The sequence below is a fragment of the Hyla sarda genome, chromosome 4, assembly GCF_029499605.1.
Source record: "Hyla sarda isolate aHylSar1 chromosome 4, aHylSar1.hap1, whole genome shotgun sequence".
In the NCBI taxonomy this organism is placed as follows: domain Eukaryota; kingdom Metazoa; phylum Chordata; class Amphibia; order Anura; family Hylidae; genus Hyla; species Hyla sarda.
The window spans coordinates 278,160,254-278,179,312 of NC_079192.1; the positions used below are offsets into that span (position 1 = coordinate 278,160,254).

General features: G+C 37.4%; 1 protein-coding gene across 1 annotated transcript in view; it reads left to right on the plus strand.

Annotated features, from left to right (window-relative positions):
• Positions 1–1,872: 1,872 nt before the first annotated feature.
• The window catches only part of DCN (decorin), a 63,767-nt gene continuing 46,580 nt past the window's right edge, over positions 1,873–19,059 (plus strand). Inside the window, exons 1-2 of the mRNA XM_056569386.1 lie at positions 1,873–2,143; positions 4,727–4,960. Of these exons, the coding sequence (XP_056425361.1) occupies positions 4,765–4,960 (196 nt within the window). The 5' untranslated portion in view covers positions 1,873–2,143; positions 4,727–4,764. The remainder of the gene's footprint in view (positions 2,144–4,726; positions 4,961–19,059) is intronic.

The following is a 19,059-nucleotide window of genomic DNA, read 5'->3' on the forward strand; positions in this document are numbered from 1 at the left end:
TGGCAAGCAAGTCCTGTGTGTTAACCAAAGAAGCAGCAGATGTGATGTCAAATCGTATAGGGGTTACAGTCTGGGGGTATATAGCAGACCCTCTACCACACCTCTTTGACACTCTGGGTCCCCATAAAAATCATTTTTTTTTTTTTTTAAGTTTTTTTTTAGCTATAGAACAGATTCTATAAAGATATGCAAAGTTTCCATACACTAACATATATTCAGCTATCCTGGTAATTTAATGTGCATAAAACATGTGACAAAATTTCTTTGTGTTGCGTTTTCATTTTATATACTTTGATAAAAAGGCTCATCACAATCTTCAGCACCAGGCCCATGATGCTCTTAATTCGGCCCTGAGTTGACCTCCAGTTTTTTCAAAATTTCAAAAGGGTTTGATTTGCTTTCGGGAACCATTTCAATGGGGGTTACAGTAAAGGATTTTTCTATCCCCTGATGGACATAAAAAGAGGGCTTAGGAAGACTATGTAATAAAAAGCCAGTTTTGATATTAAAACCATGCTTGTATATCCTACTTCTTAGTTTTTGGGTGGTTCGCCCTATATCTTGGAGACCACAGCAGCATTGTATTAGATATATTACAAAATCTGTTTTGCAGGTAAGATAATTTTTAATGTTAAAGACTTCCCCTGTAGTTTCCGAACGGAATGTCTGGCACCCATGGGTAATTTCTTTGCAAGAGAGACACCAATTTTTCCCATATCGGAAACTCCCCATCTTTTTAGATGGTTCCTTATGTTTCTGTTGCTGTTTTTTCAGCTGGCTGGGGGCAAGAAGGTTCTTTACCGATGGTGCTCTTCTATACATAACTGTTGGATTTTTTGGTATTGCTCCTTGCTATCTTCTTTGAAGATAAGGGAAATAGTCCATATATATTGGTGGTATTCTATGCAAATGTTTCAATAGAACCGTACAGAAGGCATGCAATGATAAACGTCACTAAGACCTTAACTGTATTACGGTTCTGTATGCATATTAGGCACTCCACGTTCCTTCCATATAGCCTCCACTGTCTGCACAAAGCCTAATATTTATCTGAATCTTCAGTTCTTTGTCTTTTTTCTAAAGATCATGATAGATAGCACATTAATATAATTATTGTGAATGGAAACGCAGTTTTTTCTTCTTTATAAAGACATGATAGCACACCTGGTGTTAGCCTTGAGGCAGGCATGGTAGTACATGTCAAGCCTCTGAACTGCATGCTTATTTGTGCCTTCCAGGTATATACGTTTCATATGCTTTCTAGAGTGAACTTCAAATGAATGTATAATTAAGTAAGGAATATCTATATACATGTATATGTGTTCCTAGAGCAGTCATGGTCAGTTTATAGATTTTTCCATAAATGAGTAAAGGAATGAACAAGAAAATGAACAAGTCTCCAAGGGAAGATGTGTAAGTGGGCCAATTTAAATATATACAGATACTCCACTTTATAACTTGTTCCATAGCAATGAAGCTAAAGTTATATTTTCCAGCTTTATGCATATTTTATATGCTTACACTGCATTCATAAAATGTGCCCTAATGTCATGTTTACAGAAATCATTAGAAGATGTGGCAGAGCAAGGATATAGTCCATGAAATATCTAACCTGGGATGTGCTGGAGACAATATAAAATGCAACCTGATGTGCCTCAATGCTCTGACTAGTAGAACAAACATTGTATAGTTTGAGAGAAAGTCTTAAAAGGAACCTCAATCTTTTTTATCAGACTGTTAAAAAAAATCTCCATGGCCCTCCCTTCCTAAAAGGGTCCATCTAATGACACACAAGTCAGTTTAAAGTCATACAAACAATACTATAAAAAGTACAATACTCTGTGCAGATGACTATGAAATGTGAAAGAAAAGGCTGATAAAGTTCTGGCTAAAGACGTTGGAGACATATCATTACCATATGATCTAATGTGGGTGTCAGCCTGGATTGTGTTCATTGAAGGAAACTGTATTCTCTAAGAGTGCTTGGGAATAGGAGCAGGAGGGTTTTCACAAAGTGACAGTCGCAGAGCACTGGGTCTACCCCCTCCTCCTCTGCACACCTGTAGGCTCCTTTTGTCTGGACTGAATATTTAAATTACATCTCTACTTTGAAAGTTCCTCTTCCAAACCCCAGGACTACCAGGTATGGATTATATTAACAATGGAAATAAATAAAAAAATAGATTCTATATATAGAAACATTTTGTCAAGCACTGAACTGTCCATCCCTATTAGTCTGCATTGGTCTTAGAAACTTGCTGCTAATAGTGACTACAGTTGGTGCTCATTTTTAGGTTGTCTTATACTATATTTAGATCAAGGTAGCACTGAGTGAACTTCTGTACAGATGTAGCATATACGACAGGATTCTAATACACTGTTGACATTGATATGATTTATTGTGGCAAGGAATTGCACCATACTTACTGAGGATTAGGAGATGTGTCCATGTGTTGCTGTGTGATATCCTGCAGACTCTGTAGCTATGCAGCATATTACAAACTAGGGTTTCTGCATTGTCAGCTAAGTGGTATGCTTAAATGTAATGACAGGTTGTAACTTACTTAATTGTTTAAGTACAATATAAGAACTTTATACTAAGTGCTGTCATTGTGTATGGCTGTGGCTTGGTGCTTTGTTACTATCTAATTTGTGGCACTATTGTAATGTTCTGAATAACTGAAGAATAGGCAGTCACTGAGAGAAGAACAGACCTCTGACTTTATATGCTAACATGTATAACAGAATGAATGGAAACTGCATGTGTAATGCACAGCAGACAGTACATGCTTAGCTCAATGTGTGTATACATTTTCCCATGTACAGTATATTAGACTGGTAAAGCTTTCATGGTATGCTGATACTTGTAGTGTAACAACAACTGAACAAGCATAGACAGCATATTCCTGGTATTTTGTATATACTGTATATATGCACTATGAATATCAATTAAGCAATATAAAAATATAATATGTAAAATGTAATATATTTATGATTTTTTTCTTATACAGAAACTTGTGCTAACTTGCATTGTACTATTTTTTTACTGAATACTGTGGTATGATGAAGTCAATGGGAAGACATTTTAAAGCTTGTTCTTATGCCTTAGCTCCACCCCCTATATACATACATACATATACATTGTCTATAGTACCTGGGACCTGGCTTTTGTCTGCTTGCCCCCTCCTGCTTTTTTATTACTTCAGGAGTGCTGTTCCGCTACAATTTTGCATCTATAGATATATATATATATATATATATATATATATATATATATATATATATATAGATGTAATTTTTTTGTTGCATATGAAAAACATGTGCATCATTGTGTATACACAACGGGCAAAGGGAAACATTCTGTTTGGTAAGATCAATATTTTATTTTCATGATTAACCAACTAATGGTAGGAAGCCAGGAGCACAGAAAATAGATTTGGTGGAAGCTCCAAACCTTTACCGTAAAGATTTGATATTATGTAATGTCTCTATTCTAACATTTTCCAAAGCATAATTGCAGACTTAAAACATATGCATTTCATGGTTTGCCTACTAAAAAAGAAAGCGAACAGTCCTAAAATGTATTCTTCCTTATAGTTTCTCTTTTTCGTAGTACTTTTATTCAATTCTTATATTAAAAACATTACATTTGCACTGAGATAAAATCCAGAATATTTTGTACTTTCTCACAACTACTTGCTTGCATACACTTATAGTTTAGCATATTCTGTAAGTCATAAACTTCTATTGGAGGCTGTACTGTACTTTCCATAAATATGGTCCATAACAAATTCTGATATGGCCATAGGCAACTGGATGCTGTTTGATGACTAACAGCCCCAAGGAAAGGAAGTGGTAATTGTACTTCCTGTTTATGTAAGATTAGAAAGTAATAGTCATTCATACTGCCTGACTTCAACAAATTCCAGATGCCTTTAGCATGCCTAAGAGATTTATTTACATGATATATATCTCACATGATAAATATCCTACATAGTATTAAATTATATAAATTTTCACCAATAATATGGCCATTGCCAACTATAAAGAATAAACTCAAACCTACCACATAGGTTGTAGTAGTCACAAACCCAGACTATGCTACTAAAATTATCCTTCCCTTTCCTCTTGACATACATAATGTATTTGCATAAACTCACCAATGAAAAAAAAAATATTTGAAATAAACTTGCCTAACTTATTTTATTTATGGTAGTTAAACAGTTCTGTACAGAAATTGTTAATATTCACATCAGTGCCTGTTGCCAGTGGGGCTCAGAGTATAATTTCCCAAATCCAGACACACACTACACTTAGGTCTCTGAGAACCCAGTTAACCTTTCAGTATACTTTTTTAGGATGGGGGAGGAAACCTAAATAACCAGAGGAAACCCATATAAACATGGGGAGAGCATACTGTACATCCGTCCTGATTATGCCCTTGGTCAGCTTTGAACTTAAAATCCAAGCACTTCTAGACAACAGTGCTAACCACTGAACTGCTGTACTGCTCTACAATAATACCTTTACAAAGTTGCATTTTGAAGAACTCCATAGTGTCATTGCTTTAAAAATAAATAAATAAATCATAAATGTCAAATGCACTGTATATGTTTTCCTATTGTCCTTTATGGTGGCCATTATCAAACAGTAATACGGCATGCAGATTAAGTTGAACACATTTAACTAATAGTATTTTTACACCACTTTTTTCCTTGCTTTCCAGGTTTCATTGGTTTGTTCAGTTATAGATGATCTGACACCATGAAGGCAGTTTTCATCCTCACTTTGCTTGCCACAGTCTGCTACTCCAAGCCCTTCTATCAAAAAGGTCTCTTTGATTTTATGTTAGAAGATGATGGTTCTGGTGTAGAAACAATACCAGTAGATGAACCAGTTGGACCTACATGCCCATTCCGTTGTCAATGTCACCTTCGTGTTGTGCAGTGTTCTGATATTGGTAAGTTGGAAAGGAATAACATTATAATGTTTTTTCATGGCAATGAACCCTCCACTATGAAATTCTCACATAGTAGTAATTTTTAAATTAGCATTGTATCATATATCACATGATATGGTTCTTTATTATAACTTTTCTTTCTACTGAACAATATTGTCTGGATGGGGCAATTATAGTTTGATTGCTGAAGCTCCTTTACCTTTGAATTTGTACATAATGCTTATTGATTCCTTGTATGAAAAAGTTTTAAGGGAATAAGTTATGTTAGTTTCAAATAATATTGATATTTTGGTTTCAGCAGTAAAGCTTACTCACTGCACAAACGTTTTACAGGTTTCTAGTGTGCTTTACGCATCAATTCTTCAGAATCTCTAAGATATATGTGTGTGCTGATATTGTAAGTAATCCTTTTAAGGGAATGGGTCATCAAAACATGACCTATTGTTTAAGTTTTTATGTTCTCCCTTTTTTTATTTTTTTTATTTTTATTTTCTGTACTTCTTTTTAATTTTCCATTTTACAATATATATTTAATAATAATTCTGAAAGCCTGTTGTATCCATTCTGGCCACTAGGTTTAAAACTAAGCTAACACTTCCTGTTCTGTACAGATCACTCACTAGCAGGGCCCTCCTTATCATCGCAGAAAGTAGTACACTGAAAGGTGACGCCAGTATACAAATAGCACTGGATTCACTACCATTTACAACAGAAATAAGCACCCCACTCTCTGTAGAATAAAAATGTCACAGAGAATGCCTTGTAAGGTTTACTATTCATAGGAATAGGACAAGTCCTATCTGTTATTGTCTATGGTCCATAGGGCCTGCTATAAAGCATATTTTATACATGCTGTTAAAGCAGCTCAGGCAAGATGGCAGTCCCAATATTAATGTACAAATAAAATTATAATCAGAAAATAGAAACCGATCAGATGTCCTATTCATGAGTCACACAGATGCAAGGTTTGGTAAAGATAAGTTATAGCACTTCTCTTCTGTAGAAGAATAGCTTAATATGCTTACAATATATTATGATAACTAGCAAAACTGAGTGTCATATGGTTTCAGTCAATAAGGCCCTTAGTCTGAACCTAGGCCAAAGACTAGTTAGTGGGATTTTTCAGCATGGCTACATCTTGAATTTTCAGGATACATTTAGGTGTATTTACATGTATGGTATCCTGTGCATATTTGATACACAGCATTTGAAACTGCAGATTTTATGCTACAGATTTCAATGTAAATTGACTGAACACAGCTTCAAATCTGCAGTTTCAAATCCTGTGCATCAAATATATGCAGGATATTGTACGTGTGAATAGACTCTACATGGTCGCTGTACATTTCACAAACTTTGCTTCAAATGGCAGTACTGGCGTAGATAGGATACTCTTTCTCTACTTATCAGACTCCTTTTCTCCTCCACCCTCTCTCAAACTCATCATTCACTATGGAAAACTCCTAAAACTCTCTATCTTAAAGGGGTACTACAGTGAAAAACTATTTTTTTTAACTCAATTGGTGCCAGAAAGTTAAACAGATTTGTAAATTACATCTATTTAAAAATCATAATCCTTCCAGTACTTATCAGCTGCTGTATACTACAGAGGAAGTTATTTTCTTTTTAAATTCCTTTCTTTGGTCTGGCCACAGTGCTCTCTACTGACATCTCTGTCCAGGTCAGGAACTGTCTAGAGCAGGAGAGGTTTCCTGACAGATCCTGACATGAAAATGTTTACCCCCGGAGTACCCCTTTAAGAAGTGAGACAGGCTCAGGGAGTTGGGTTTAGACATGTGCAGAACCCAAAATGTCTTTTTTTTCGCTTTGTTCATTTTCGTTTCTTAAAAATTTTCGGTTCCGTGAATATTCGGAATGTTGTGCATTCGTCATATTCGGTTTTCGGATGCATCCGCGAAAATGTATTTAGTTTTCGGATGCATTCGTTAATAACATCGAATGCATTCGTTAATTCGGATCTTTCGTTATATCTGTAAAATTCGTTAAATTTAGCATTCGTTACTAAACAAAATGCACATTAGTTTCACTTGCTGATCCTCTTTTGTAATAAATAGCAGGTGTTACCTTAGGATTCTTGTTGTTTTCACCTTTTTTTGCAGTTTTCTCTGTGTAGGAAGGCAAGTTGTCCTCAGGTAAACCCAATGAAAAAAATCTAATTCATTCCTTACATTCGGTTTACTGATAACGAATGCATTCGTTATTCGTTAACATGCATTATTCGTTATGCGTTACTTAACGAATGCATTCGTTAAAGGTATAATCGTATTCTTTTTCGGAAATATTCAATTTTTTTTCTTCGTGCATTCGGATTGTAACGAGCACCCAAAAACGGGAAAATTCGTTACGTTTAGTATTCGTTCTGAAACGAATTGCACATGTCTAGTTGGGTTACATTACTCTAGAAGTAAATAGAGAGCAGGAGTAGAGGATGAGTTAGCTGCTGGGTGAGGCAAAAGTAGAGAGACACTCAGAGACCTGGCTTAAATCTCTAGTGTTATATGGTGCCCAATAATTCATACACAGCTTATGCAACTCAGTTATTGCTCAGTATTTTTAAAGCCAATGGTTTTAAGGAAAAGTATAAAGCATATGAGGGGCCAGGATCTCCTCATCTGGGTTTCTGCAGCTAGTCTCAGGGATAACTGAAAGTTAGAGATTGAGCCTGCAAAGGGGAGGGAAAACTGATAAAGAATGGTATATACAAAAGATATATTTTCCTCATGTACATAAGACAGCTTATTCTGAAAAGTTCCCTGAAAGCACAGGTCAGGTATAGTTAACATATTTGATATATTATGTAGTACAGGTCTGAGAGGGTTGCATCATATGTTTTTTTTTTTATTACAACCTATGTTTTTCCATAAGCATTTATTTTCACGAAAATGACAATTCATAGATGTCATGATTTTTAACATTGTTTCCTCAATGATAACAATATGGCCGAATTCACACGTCGTAAAATCAAAACAACAACAAAAAAGAAAAAACATCAGTAAAATAGGTATAAAAAGCAGCAGCTAATTTTGCTATTCTTTTAATCTGCTTAAGTGGCAGTAAGCGCTTACATTCAATGAACTAAGCTGTAGTCATTCCAAAATTGGATTTTCTGACATATATTGAAATAATTTGCGCACTGACCGTCCCTTTTTCTTTAGATTGGTTTCCCACAGTAAAATTAAAGGGGTTATCCATCATAAGGTGATTTTAGTACGTACCTGGCAGACAGTAATGGACATGCTTAGGAAGGATCTGCGCTTGTCTTGGGGCTTAATGGCTATGTCATGAGATTACCATAACACTGTGCTAGCTTTTTGTGAACTGGTATTACCTGTTTGACTTTTCTTTTTTTGACTACAAATCCCATAATTCCATTCCTCCCTCCCACACATCAGCCACCCCACCCATTGAAACATAAATGAGCTGCTTCCATTCAAAAGACCTGTGGTTTTCAATCAGGGTGCCTATAGCTTTTGCATTAGTCGCAGATTGAACTCTCTCCCACCAAGCGATCACTCCACCCATTAAAGCAGACAGGCTCCCTGTCATCAGCTGACTAGTTAGTCAGGTCTTGGCCGCATTGCAACCTGGGAAAAATCTGAGACAACAGTAATTTTGTATGCTGGTAAAAATAAATATTGGGGTGAAAATCACAGAAGAAATGTATGAAAACCATTACACACAGATAGATACATTATTATTATGAACTACACTAACTTTACAGCCCCTGTAGCATAGTCAAATAAAAAAAAATTCCCAGAATACCCCTTTAAAACAAAAGTACTGTAGTAAAGTATTTTTTTTTTTTATCCAATAATGTGTTCCATTAAAGTCTATGAAAAAGTAGCTGTCAGTGCATATGTTATTTTAAAAAATTAGTAAAAATTCTGGTGTTGGAATGACTGCAATTTTTTATACAAAGTATGCACTGCTTTTCCATATTGTCATTGTATTTTAAGATGTGTGAACCCAGCCTGAGGATGCACAGTGTTGCTTGATAAACTTCTTTCAGGGCTGGCTTTCTTCAACATTTGGAGTCATCTCATTCTCCCCTCCTCTCCCCCATTAATTCCAGTCATATAAATCATCACTTTGTTTTTATTCCATGAAAATCTCCATTCAATGTCAAATTTGCCTTTTCATGTAAACATACTTGTATCTGTCCTTGTAGTTAAATTGGCAATAATGTCTTTGAAATACTTTCCAATTTTTCACTCTTTAGTGGCATTTTATCAATGATCTGTCACAGACTTGGGACATGCTTGATAAAGTTATTAAAGTGTATCTGTCGTTACCAAAAACGTTTTGTATAATGTAGATGTATATATATTTGTAATATACATTGATTCAAAAATGTGTATATTTTTGGGTGAAAAAAGGCTGTCCCTCTAGCTATTGTCTGTATGTCTCTGTCAGGAAACCAAATACAGGAAGTGAGGGCAGGACAAGCAGTGCTCTGTGCAGGTTTCTGGCTTGTCAATCATTATGCGGTGTGAGCCAGAAGCATGTCATAGAGCCTCAGTGGACAGAGCCCTGCTTGTCCTCAGTGCACAGAGCCCTGCTTGTCTTCACTGCACAGAGCCCTACTTGTCCTCAGTGTACAGAGCCCTGCTTGTCCTCACTGCACAGAGCCCTGCTTGTCCTCAGTGTACAGAGCCCTGCTTGTCCTCAGTGTACAGAGCCCTGCTTGTCCTCAGTGTACAGAGCCCTGCTTGTCCTCAGTGTACAGAGCCCTGCCTATCCTCAGTGTACAGAGCCCTGCCTGTCCTCAGTGTACAGAGCCCCTGCTTGTCCTCAGTGTACAGAGCCCCTGCTTGTCCTCAGTGTACAGAGCCCTGCTTGTCCTCAGTGTAGAGCCCTGATTGTCCTCAGTGTACAGAGCCCTGCTTGTCCTCAGTGTACAGAGCCCCGATTGTCCTCAGTGTACAGAGCCCTGCTTGTCCTCAGTGTACAGAGTCCCGCTTGTCCTCGCTGCACAGAGCCCTGCTTGTCATCACTGTACATAGCCCTGCTTGTCTTCACTGCACAGAGCCCTACTTGTCCTCAGTGTACAGAGTCCTGCTTGTCCTCACTGCACAGAGCCCTGCTTGTCCTCAGTGTACAGAGCCCTGCTTGTCCTCAGTGTACAGAGCCCTGCTAGTCCTCACTGCACAGAGCCCTGCTTGTCATCACTGCACAGAGCCCTGCTTGTCCTCACTGGACAGAGACCTGCTTGTCCTCAGTGTACAGAGCCCTGCTTGTCCTCAGTGTACACAGCCCTGCTTGTCCTCAGTGTACAGAGCCCTGCGTGTCCTCAGTGTACAGAGCCCTGCTTGTCCTCAGTGTACAGAGCCCTGCTTGTCCTCAGTATACAGAGCCCTGCTTGTCCTCAGTGTACAGAGCCCTGTTTGTCCTCAGTTTACAGATCCCTGCTTGTCCTCAGTGTACAGAGCCCCGCTTGTCCTCACTGCACAGAGCCCTGCTTGTCATCACTGTGCATAGCCCTGCTTGTCTTCACTGCACAGAGCCCTACTTGTCCTCAGTGTACAGAGCCCTGTTTGTCCTCAGTGTACAGAGCCCTGCTAGTCCTCACTGCACAGAGCCCTGCTTGTCCTCACTGGACAGAGACCTGCTTGTCCTCAGTGTACAGAGCCCTGCTTGTCCTCAGTGCACAGAGCACAGCTTGTCCTCACTGCACAGAGCCATGCTTGTCCTCACTGGACAGAGACCTGCTTGTCCTCAGTGTACAGAGCCCTGCTTGTCCTCAGTGCACAGAGCCCCGCTTGTCCTCACTGCGCAGAGCCCTGCTTGTCCTCAGTGTACAGAGCCCTGCTTATTCTCAGTGTACAGAGCCCCGCTTGTCCTCAGTGTACCGGGCCCTGCTTGTCCTCAGTGTACAGAGCCCTGCTTGTCCTCAGTGTACAGAGCCCCGCTTGTCCTCAGTGTACCGAGCCCCGCTTGTCCTCAGTGTACAGAGCCCTGCTTGTCCTCAGTGTACAGCTCCCTGCTTGTCCTCAGTGCACAGAGCCCTGCTTGTTCTCAGTGTACAGAGCCCTGCTTGTCCACCCTCACTTCCCGTATTTGGTCTGCTCACAGACAATAGCTGTAGGGACAAAAATATACACATTTTTTAACCAATGTGTATTACATAAAAAGCTTTTGTTAACGACAGGTACACTTTAAAACATGAGCCAGATTTATTTGTGTTTTGTCACTGACATTTAAGACCCAGTGATTTTAGGTGCTGCCTCTATATGACACCATATTATTGAGATCTTTTAAAGGCATCTGAGATGCCCTATTTTAAACTGGTGCCATATGAAGGTATTAAAGAGCCCCATAGTCCTTTATGGCTACCATATTAAAGAGGTTATTGAAGTTATTCTCGTGAACTAATGGATCGGCATTGCACATGTGCAGCCATTTCTCCATTCACTCTCTAGAAGGCTTCTAAACATATAGAGCAATGAATTCTGCCAATATTCATACCACCCTTGGAGAATGGATGGAACGCCACTCATGCATGCTGCTGCCTTATTCATTTAAGGCACAACTGACCTCCATTTTCAGGATTGGAGGAAGTTCCTTCGTTTAGTCCCCACAGATCAGCTAGTTATCCTGTATCCACACAAATTTTTATGTTGGGATATCCCTTTAAGGTTTAGAAAACTCAGAGGATAAACAGGTAAATAATCTGATGATGTTCTAACACTGCCAACAGCTAAGGTATTGATGATTTCCACTGTATGGAAAATATAAATATTACTTTTTATTTTTCATTATAACTTATTGGAATTTAGTTTTACATTAAGCACATTTAAAAAAAATTGATCATGTATTTTCTAATTTTCCATTTCACTGTCTATATTATAATATTCCTTAAATCTTGCAGTATTCAATATGGCCACTAAACTGAGACTTCATGTTTCTTTGTGATAAGGAAAAGTGTATGGAATTACATTGAAAGGTCATATTATTATATAGATGAAACAACAGAAGCTCAGCCTCCCCATCCCTGTAGAATGACCTCTGCACAGGCCACAAAGGTCCCAAAGCGTGCCTTAGCCTGATGACAGACTCTTATTGTCTTGAAATAAGTCTTGGAAATTTTCAGATGATAGACGAAAAATTGTTCATTCACAAATTTCACTGCTTCATAGAAATTACATAGCCATGATCATATGGTGGAATTTATCAAAACTTGTGCAAAAGATAAGTTGACCAGTTCCCCATGGCAACCAACCAGACTGCCTCTTCAGTTTTTGAAACATCCTCAGAAAAAAGAAGATAAGCAATCTGATTGGTTGCTAGTGGCAACTGCTCCCATTTTATTCTGCACAAGTTTTGATAAGTCTCCCCAATAGACCCCCCCCCCATTACTTTGATCATAACTGCTATGTCTGCATGATCATAGAAACATAAATGTATGGTACTGCTGGACTAATTAATTATGCCAGGAGAATGAAGCTGAGCTGGAATACCAGACATGGTTCACAGACAAAAGGGCCTCTGTTTTCTAGAAGAAAAAAGGCAGATCCTTTTTGTTCTATTCTTTGACCCATTAAATGAAGTACTAATATGAAAAGCAATGGTCTTCTTGAAAGTTTCCGTTAATCCCAATCCAAGATGAGTTATCTACAGTTTCCACATTTCAATCCCAGAATAAGGTATAAAATGTTGAAAATATGTTCCTGTCTGGCCAAATCATCCCACCAAAAAGAAAAAAATGGTATTACTCGTACTACAATAGGCAAGACCTGATCAATACATAGACAATTCTGAAAAACAGGCACACATGACAAAATACAAATACTTTAAAAAAACAAAGAAGATAAGAAAAAAAAAAAACAACCTACATACAAAAGAAGAAAATAATAGAACAACTTGGTTGTTCAATTGACTCTTATTTAATTCATCAGATGACTTGGATTTGGCTACTTTCAGTAAAAAGAATGTAATTGGTTTAACAGTAACCCTTTTTTTAATTTAATTTTTATTCCTTTTGTAAACTTGGCTAACTAGGTGAAATAAAACATAGTTCAGTAGAGGTTAACTGTTAAACTTTTGCCTTTAAATGTGCTGTTTCCATTACTTCATCTGTACAACATATCAATTTTTCATAAAACTGTCCACAGAGAACTTTAATTTAAACGGTCTGATGTTCTCTTGGCATTCGGTGTGAAAATAAGAAATCTGTTCTCCAGAACCCTTGGATTCAAATACCATTTTTAAGCTTAATTTGGAAACACTTTCCATATTACAGCCATAAAATGGTCAACTCCCACTCTATTCATTTTGTGTCCAAAATGCTGATGTAAACGATTTGCTGCGAAGGAGCAAGGAAAGGAAGCTTAGAAAGAGAATTGAATTCCTTTTTTTTTTTCTTTTTTTAAAAATACATTTACTTTTTAAGCACTTTGTCTCTTTGCAGTCTGCATGGATCCATAGATAAGCGCTTGTGTTACCACTATATCATCACATTATCATTGCGCAATATTATATCTTTGTATATATATGCACATGCGAGTTGAAATCTATTTTAGTATTTGTTTGCACTAATTTATATTCTATTATACCCACAATTGTGGTCAGTGTATACTTTAAATACCGTATATAGAGCACTTTAGTAGCAATAATTGATATGCAGTGCAGTTCTCTTAGAGACTGAGATATTATATTAATTACTTGTTACATCATATTAAATGTTAGCCCATTGCAGCTGGCAGTAGCCCTATTTTTTTGTACTGGAACCTAACCTAATCCCAATTTCAATTATTGGCGTCTGTTCACATTGTTTTTTAAAATTGTACTAATAAAATCATGATTTTAATTAAGGAGTTGTTTGAACTCGATTTTCTTTTTGTGTATATACTTTTTAAGCATACCTATCCATAGAAAAAACCTTTGCTGTGCCCTACAGATGTGTAAAAAGTTTTTATAGGTCGAGTGTTCAGACCCTGACCAATGACAAAAACTTCTCTTGGCTTCTTCACATGATAAGTTGAGGTCTGAAAACTCAGTCCCAGAGCAATAAAAACTTTTTATATGTCTCTATGACAGTGCTTTCCAAACAGTGTGCCTCCAACTGTAGCAAAAGTACAACTCCCATCATGCCTGGACAGCCAAAGGCTGAAAACACACTGGTTAGAAAGCTATGCTATATGACATAACAAAAGTTTTTTTTCATGACAGTGTCAATTTAAGTCCAGTTTGTAGGCAGTAGAATATATAAAAAATATAAAAACCTGGAATATAATAATGTTGCCTCTATAAGGTATCCATAAAATAAGAATAAACTATAGCATATAAGAAAAAGATGTCATAGTAATGCATATCTTTAGGCCACGTTTACATATGTTTGACAAATACAGGCTTCCATTAATAACAGTCTGTATAGTACTGACAGGTTAGCAATGGAAACATGGAGAATCTGAAAATCACTGCAGGACAAATCACTTTGATTATACCTACATTCCTACTATTAAAGGGATACATTCCAAAGCTGACATTACATCAGAGGATTGATATATGTGCAATTCCATAATACAATCTCTAAACTACCTCTTGACACAAAAGACCCTATTACAGACAACAGACATATCTAATACAGACTATTCAGGAAAAAGTACAGAAAATCTAACAAATTGTAACAAGAAATGAGTTAAAAATACAATTTGTTTGGGTAGGCCATTCCCTATTAAGGTCTACCCTTAAAATATAACTTATGCAGATAAAAATATAATATAACAACCTCCAAACAAAACACAATAAAAAGTCAATACTCTGGAGTGTGTCCAACCCAATATGTATTAAGGGATTAGACAATACACTGAGGTATCACACCTCTCTGTAGCAATACTTCAGAAAGTCTGCAGATCTCCACTGATAAACTCAGTACTGTAAAGCAAATAATAAAACCCTAACTCTAAAACCATAACTAAGGCCTTAACAACATTGTGTTACCAGAAAAACATGTGTGGATTTATTTGAAGGGTTGTTATATTTTATCTGCATAGCTAATTGAAGCTAAATTTTAGGGGGGCTTTAATAGGGGTTATTGACTCCGGGCTTCGGCCCAGAAGCTTTTAAATATTTTGTGCTTTGTCTCCTTACTCACCCTGGTTAGGGTAGGTTGCTTTCACACTATAAAAATACCTCCATTACAAACGCCCGTTATAAAAACCCTGGAAATTGTCCGTTAAGCGGCTGTTAGAAAATCCCATTATAGTCTATGGGATTTTCCAATAGCCGTTTTAGCCGTTTGCATGCACTATTTCTGCTGTTACTAAAATAACGGCCGTTATTAATAACGGGCGATAACGGGTTCAAACGGCTATTGGAAAATCCCATAGACTATATTGGGATTGACTAACGGCCGTTTTACGGCCGATTTGCAGGGTTGCTATAATGGGCGTTTATAATGGAGGTATTTTTATAGTGTGAAAGCAGCCATATTTGTGATAACAAGAAAGTAAAAACACCTCAGGAATCAGGGCACCAGAAGATACAAAATTAAATAAAAATAAATAAATAAATAAAAAATTTTGGATTCACCACAGCTTCTCTTAAAAGTGAACTTGTCACAGATGATTAATAGGCTTTTATTTTGCTGTTTTAAACAATTATCTAAGTACTGATCAAAGCAAAGTGGCTTATGGCGACCCCCTTGTGTTCATCACCTACGGTACATGCCTCACTTGCTGATCTCTAGATGTCCCCTAGCCATGTAGGCAAAGCTCATGGTTAAGCAGCCAAGCTTTGCAGTCAATATGATAACAGTTTACTCGAACATTAAACAGAACAATAGTTGCAGGACACAAAGTTTGACATAAAAGACACATGGCCTGGACTAGGTGTTTTCTGCCTAGGCAAGTTGGCATATTGTGCCCCCCAGGCTTTAAATTAGTTTTTAATCTAATCACATGGTCAGACATGCACTCGCTCTTACGTCAGTGTTTTCACTATATAAACACCAAATAACCAATAATATCTACTCTAATACTACAAGGCTACATAGAGGTCGTACATCAGTTTTACACAAGGGGGTCAGTAGACTGTATTATCTCACTGCAGACTATACAGGAAAATACAGCTCTGATCAGATACATCCTCAGGTAGAATACAGAACCATTTCTTTCAGTGATTCACAGGTGACATCTTTTCTGATCATATATATTCTCTTTTCTGGTCTTCTCCATCCAGCCCTGACTACCATGATGACTGTTCCTGATCATTGGTCTTAAAACCACAAAACTAATTTAATTCAGACCCCAGACCAAAGTGGGGTTCTGACCATTTGGACAACTGACTGCTGTTATTAGGGTTAGGGTTAACTGCTAGTGGTTGGACCATCACTAGTTAACCCTTGTCTTGTGAATGGGGGATATATTTTAATCTTAGGATATCCCCTTTAGAAGGGTATTCCGGTCTAAGAAAAACTTTAACCACAAACAAGGGTACATACATGCTCATGCATGATTGGTTGGAGTCTCAGTGCATTTTTATTCAGCTTATGGTAGAAAAAGAATAGGCTGAGATCGAAACATAGCATATGCATTTTTGGGCTATCTTTTTTTTAACTTATTTTCCAAAGAATGGGACCAATCAGTTGCTGTCTGCATTTAATTTTTCTAAATTAAGGGATTAGTAACCCTACTGTATTTTGTGCTGTTGAACTTTCGTCTTTTTATTTATGTCTGTGTGACATGTCAAAACATTTTTTGAATACACTCGGATCTCATATATGTTGCAAGCTTCATTTGGGGCCTCCATTGCAGATTATGTTCTGTGAAAATAGAGAGACATTATTGAGGTCTGTCGAGTTTCTGTCTGGTGTCCATAATTTTGCAGAATTCTGCATTAATTATGTTTTTTTTGTCCTGTTATTTAAATGGAATCTGTGACAAAGGATCTGCTTGAAGCAGAAATGGACAAAGACTTGCGCAGATGCACTAATACACACTATTACATACATAGGCACACTCACATTTACATTTACCACACACACGCCCACACACATACATACTTATTCACATACAGAGGTGGACAAAAGTACCCTTCCGTTAAACTGACAAAAGTAATAATGAAAAAAAAAATTACTGAACATTAACTGATAAAAAAACAGACATTGTTTTTAATTGTGGTTCAACAGAATCATTTAGGAAAAACAAAAAGCTCCAATTGTGTCTCACCTGTCTAATGGACATTCTCCCTAAAGTTTTGTGTCTTGCCCATAGACAAAACTGGAGCTTTTTGGCAAGTCACATTAGCTTTATGTTTACAGATGCAAAATTCAAGCATGGAAATAAAGGAACACTGTACCTACTGTAAGGCATAGGATAGGCTTGGTAATGTGTTGGGGCCTTGTACAGGGTGCAATAAAATCTCATGATTATCAAGCATTCTGGAGCGAAATGCACTGCCCAGTGTCAGGAAGCTTGGTCTCAGTAGCAGGTCATGGGTCCTCCAACAGGATAATGACCCCAAACACACAGCTACAAACACAAAAGAATGGCTAAGACCAAAAGATTGGACTATTGTGAAGTGGCTTCTATGAGCCCTGATCTGAATCCTACTGAACATCTGTGGAAGGAGATGAACCCTGAAGTCTGGAGAAGACATCCTTCATATCTAAGACAGCTGAAGCAGTATCTTTTGAGGAGTGGGCCAAGATACCTATAGACAATTGCAGTTATATTAAGAGTTATAGAAATCTCTTCATTGCAGTGATTGCCTCAAAAGGTTGTGCAACAAAATATTAAGTTCAGGGACCATCATTTTTGTCCAGGACAGTTTCATTATTATTATTATTTTTTTTTTCATCAGTTTATTTTCAGTAAGCTTTTATTCATTACTATTTTTGAAATTTTTAAGTTGTTATTTTAGGGAGAATTGTGAATTTTTTTGTCTTTAAGGGAACCCTACTAACAATTTTGTCCTTGTCTGTAGGATCGGCCTTTGGCATATGTGACCTGTGTGACTGCACAGAGCGAATCACCCTAACCTTGTTAAGAGGGTGCCAGTCCTGCCATTGCACTGCTTTGCCCAATAAGATTGCAACCAATTGGATTGCTTCTTTCATTTTACAGAGGCCTTTTCAAAAATGAAACAAACAAGCTGATTGGTTGCTATGGGCAACTGGTCAACTTTTCCTCTGCACAGATTTTGATAAATCTCCCCCTTGATGTACAATGGTTGACTTCATTGTGAACCCTGCATCACAAAAGAAGAGATACTCGTGGCTGTTAATGGCCACAGATAAGAATGAGAAGATGCCAGTCACTGCAGGTAGTTGGGATGAGATGAGTATGGGTTTTTTCTTGCCAAGGGGAGTCCTATCTACAGGGGGTAGCAACTATATACTGGCATAAACAACCAACCTAGGGTATCCATTTATTGGGGGGGGTAACTAAAGTTGGGGGCAAATTTATGTTGTGGGAAACTACAGAGTTGTAGGTACCTATAAACAGGGGGAAACTATTTACTGGGGGTTCCTATATATTTGGGAAACAACCTACTGGGGGCACCTACAGATGTAGGTGTAGGATTTTGAACAAGCTTTCTGGTAAAACTAATTGTTGCAAGCTTTTATTGCTAAAATGAATTGGTAAAATCGCTTTGGGCAACAGAATATGGAAACAATGGGTTGGGAGGAAGGTAGGGAAATTAATTTATCAAGTAATAAGTATAAGATTCTGTCTTTCTTCCAAATGCAAAAAAGCCTTAGGTTTTTCTATATTTATGTTACATTATGTATTATGTATTTATGTATTTAATAACTTAATAAGTCAATAACTTAATCAGGTAGCTGCTATAACCTAGCTTACAATATGCTTTAAGTGCTTGGTATTCAGACTTTCCGTGCCTTCTGGTTTAAGAACTATAACTTAAAAATATTTAGACGCAGCCTGTCTAGGACATCGACTTATATTCAAGGCAACTAGATCCCAATGGCTCTCTGGCTGTGTTTAGCATTTCTTCATCAGGCAACCCGCTGCAGTAACTTATAGCAACTTCATGAGTTTCCGCCAATATTGCATATACTCAGAGTTACCTAAAATTACAAATATAATTTTCTTTACAAGCCAAAATAACATTATGTA